The 4,436-nt window shown below is 44.5% G+C and overlaps 1 protein-coding gene across 1 annotated transcript in view; it reads right to left on the bottom strand.

Annotated features, from left to right (window-relative positions):
• The window catches only part of TMEM241 (transmembrane protein 241), a 133,196-nt gene that overhangs the window by 69,845 nt on the left and 58,915 nt on the right, over window positions 1-4,436 (bottom strand). Inside the window, exon 9 of the mRNA XM_023510172.1 lies at window positions 3,746-3,781. Within this exon, the coding sequence (XP_023365940.1) occupies window positions 3,746-3,781 (36 nt within the window). The remainder of the gene's footprint in view (window positions 1-3,745; window positions 3,782-4,436) is intronic.

Genomic DNA, 4,436 nt, shown 5'->3' with positions numbered 1-4,436 from the left:
CTTGAGCTCCAGTGATTCTCTTGCCTCAGCCTCCCAAGTACCTGGGACTACAGGCGACCACCACAATGCTTGGATAATTTTTTCTACTTTTAGTAGAGACAGGGTCTCGCTCTTGCTCAGTCTGATTTTAAGCTCTTGAGTTTAAGCAATACTCCTGCCTCAACCTCCCAGAGTGCTGGGATTATAGGTGTGAGCCACCACGCCCAGCTATTTATTTTCAATAGATGCCACCCAAGGGAAAGTATGAAAATAAGAATGAAAGGAGTGTTCTTTTAACATGAGCCACATTTGCCCTTGGCACCCTCCTCTTTCCCTCTCTAGTAACCTTTCCCCTCCTGCACTACCCATCTGTAGCTCCTACATCCTGCCCAAAGCCTGCTGTGGTGAGCCCAATCCCCTTCCCTCTGCACTCTCTTCTGCCAAAATTCCACGCCATCCAGGCAGCTGATATAGCCAGAAGCTAGGAATAAAATTTGTTACCTAAGTATGGGAGGGAATTTTCTTTTAAAACTGCTGGGTGGCCTGCTCTGCCTCTACACGCTGGCTTCATATCAGAACAGCCCAGTGTCCACAGGGTGGGGCGCAGGCATCGTTGTTTTACTCTGTTACAGCCCCAGCGCCCCTGAAGTGCTCCACAAGGGAACTCTAACTGGTGGTAGATCGCAGGCAGTGGGGAGGGAGCCCTGCCCGCCCCTAGGGTTGTCTCCCTGAACCTCTTCTGTGTTTCTCAGCCTCCTCCTTTGCTGTTTCTCTAAAGCTCAGGTTTTCTACGTGTCCCCAGAACAGTAGCAGTGTGGAGGGTCAGAGGTCTCGGGGAAATAGGGACGAGCCACGCATGTAGCCACTCAGAAGCTGTAGTATGTAAGACAGGGCTTATATCTGTCATATGTCCTATGCTAGGATATGAGGGAGAACTACAGATCCCAAAATATCTCCCACGGCCTGCCTTGGTACCCCAAATTCCATCATCAGAATCACCCCAAAGGAAGGCTGACCTAAAATAAAATAATAGGGAGTAGAAATAAGAAGAAATAATTAAATGAAAGAGTTGGTTCTCGGCGCCGGCCCCATATACCGAGGGTGATGGGTTGAAACCCAGCTTCGGCCTAACTGCAACAAAAAAACAGCTGGGCGTTTTGGCAGGCGCCTGTAGTCTCAGGTACTTGGGAGGCTGAGGCAAGATAATCGCCTAAGCCCAAGGAGTTGGAGGTTGCTGTGAGCTGTGACTTCACAGCACTCTACCGAGGGTTAATAAGTGAAACTCTTGTCTCCAAAAAAAAAAGAGTTGGTTCTCTATTCCCTATTTGAATTTTATAAATATAGTGTTAAGCCACTCCTAATTCCTACATTGTGACCTCCTTGGGGGTAAGAACCATATTTTATTCATCTCTGGATCCCTAGCACCTAGCAGCACCGCACATACAGCAGGAGCTCAATACATATTCTGAATGCAGTTAATCATGTATAAAAACAAATATAACTTGAGGCCCCCTATAGTTCAAAGATTATAAATCACATGTAAACCTTAATGGGGAAATTATACTAATATAAAAGGCCCATCATACCAGATAAACAGCAGACATTTTTAATCCATTCACTCAATAAATTTCATTGAGTGCCTAATATATGTCAGGTATTTTTCTAATATCCTAGAATATGGCAGTCCATAAAACAGAACAAACGAAATAGAAAACATCCTTATGCTCATAGGAAATACAATGGGAAAACATGAAAGAAATGTAATTTCTACACATTCCAGGTTGTTTGAAGGCATATTTGTTAAGGTAGGATCGAGTGTGAGGCCTGAGAAGTATTTCCAATACATTTTTTCTGTCTACGTCACGTCCTAAAGAGAATACCCATCTGTCTCCCTTTAACAGAGACACACAAACTCGCATTTGCAAAATAAGGAGATGGAGTGTGAACAGGTAACACTACGGCACTTTTCTATGTAATACATGTAATACATGGGGAGAGGCTGGAGTGTGTCTCATATTAAAAAGAAATGGCATTACTAGTATATCCATATTTGCTACATATACATTACCCAAATCTCCCCAATGCAGGTCAAAGCCATACCCATTTTCAGAAGTTCCAGTCAATTCCAGCCCCATATCTAGTCTTCTTTATTCTTTCCTTCATCCTTCCCCCTGCCCATATAACTTATATCTCTAGTTATATGAGTGACAGAAACACCAAAAGTCAAGGTCAAGGAGTAAACATCTCCTCAAGAAAATAGATGTATGTGTCAAAGGTAGAAAACCACCCAAATACGTGCCACTCTCAAAAACCTGAGAGACCAGAGCTGGGCACGGTGGCTCATGCCTATAATCCTAGCACTCTGGGAGGCCGAGGTAGGAGGGTTACTTGAGCTCAGGAGTTCAAGACCAGCCTGAGCAAGAGCAAGACCTCTTTTTTACTAAAAATAGAAAAATTAGCTGAGCACTGGAATAGGCACCTGTAGTCTCTGCTACTTGGAAGGCTGAGGCAGGAAGATCACTGGAGTGCAGGAATCTGAAGTTGCTGTGAGCTATGATGCTACAGCACTCTAGCCTGGACAACAGAATGAGATTCTGTCTCAAAAAAAACCAATAACAACAAAAAACCCTGGGAATGCAAACCGACTCTGTGCCCTGGCAGGCAGAGCTCCGGGCCGGCCACACACAAGGACAGCTCACAAAACTAAGCTGGCACAGATCATTCAGCACTCAGTGCCAGTGGGAAATCGAACAGTGGCCTTTGTTCTGATGAAGAGGCCCACAGCCAAGCTTGGGGCCAATCTTGCTCTCAAAAAGGATTTTAATAAATACTAAGATATTTATGAGCTCTATCTGCAAATGAAGACTATAGCCCACACCGCACATTTTCAGCAAGTACCTTCCTCCCGTCATCAGCATGGCCAAATGCTGAGGTATGCCTCTGACCTGGTCCTCTTTACTAGGGGTGGCTGCGGTAGGCAAAGGGGGGTTCCCAGCAGCAAACCTCACTTGGCCTTTCAGTCAGGTGCCTGTAGTGCATAGTCTGGGACAGCTCAAGTCCAAGAAAGCCCCTGCTGTTCTGTTTAGCAGGTCCATTCTCTGCTTGGTATGGGGCAAAGATACAAACAGAAGTCCACACACTATATTTAAATATTGTAAATCAAGCTTCGTTGTACCTTAACAAATACACCTTCAAAACATGCTGAAGTCTGGATTTAACCTGAAAACTCTTAGATGTCTTGGGGCTTCATGGCAGATTGAAGCCTCTGGCTCCTGGCTGCCAACATACTCCCTTCTCTTTCCACCCCAGGCTCCAACCTGCAGCCCGAGGGCCTCACACACTGAGGCTCTAAGGCCATGGTCACTCTGCACCCCTCCCACTAACAGCCTCCTTCAGGAATCTCCTTGGGCCTAGGAATGAGTTGGAAGATAGACCTAGGGAGGCCCTGGGCTCGTGAGCTAGGACCACTAGGGGAGGCACAGTCTAGAAGTGAGGGGGTGGGCTCTGGGCCTTTCTAATGATGCCATGTCCCAAGGGAGGGCTATGGCCCGCTGAAGTTCAGAGATGGACAAAGGCCCCTCTTGCTCGGTTTTAGGGGAGGAAAACTATTTGGTTCCTTCAGTTCTGGTCATCTCACAAATTATTTCATTTGCCTTCCTAGCAAGCACGTTGGCCCAGAACCCTTTAATCAAAGTAACATTGGAAAATAAAAATCCATTAACTCTAGAAGGATATATATGGTTTAAAAATATAAATTATATTTTACCTGAATATGTAGTTTAAATACTGCTGGTCGATGTCACTAGGGAATGAGAGAAAGAGAGAAAAAGATAAAACATATGAAAATAATAGAAGCATTTTAAATACACAAAATAGTCATTATCCTCTATTAATAAATTCTATTTATTTAAGTTACCACCTTTGTAAAGTATCAATAAATAGGATGAAGAGTACTTTATATTCAAAACCAATTCCTGGTTCATTATTTTAAAAACACATCCTCGCTTAGCTCTATCACACACATTTTCGCCTGTGGCCAACTTTCACCGGTGTGTCAGCTATCTCAGGCCACTAAACTGGCTTTTAGGGCTACCATATTGATTAATAGCAAATAAAAATATAAGGCACTCAACTAAATGTGCATTTCAGCTAAGGAGTAACGTTTCGACATGAGGACTGCATGTTCTGCATATTGCGTGGGATATACTTAAACTAAAAACATGACTGCTGCTTATCTGGAAAATGTTAACTGGGCATCCTGTATTTTATCTGGCAACTCTGCTGGCTTCTTGTTGCAAAAACACTTTATTAGAAGAACAAAAGGTGTTCTAGGGAGCAAATGTCCCCGTGTTCTCAGTGTGTACGACCTTCTCGCAGGAGTCATTCCCTTCAGAACCATTCCCCTTAGGCCTCAGGCAGGTCCCCAAAGCCCAGAGGCCAGAGAGCCAGACTAGGAA

This window comes from Otolemur garnettii, unplaced genomic scaffold, assembly GCF_000181295.1.
Source record: "Otolemur garnettii isolate 467f Iridium unplaced genomic scaffold, OtoGar3 scaffold00012, whole genome shotgun sequence".
NCBI classification, from domain to species: domain Eukaryota; kingdom Metazoa; phylum Chordata; class Mammalia; order Primates; family Galagidae; genus Otolemur; species Otolemur garnettii.
Note: the sequence above shows the minus strand (reverse complement) of the source record. Positions and strands in the feature narration are given on the sequence as shown.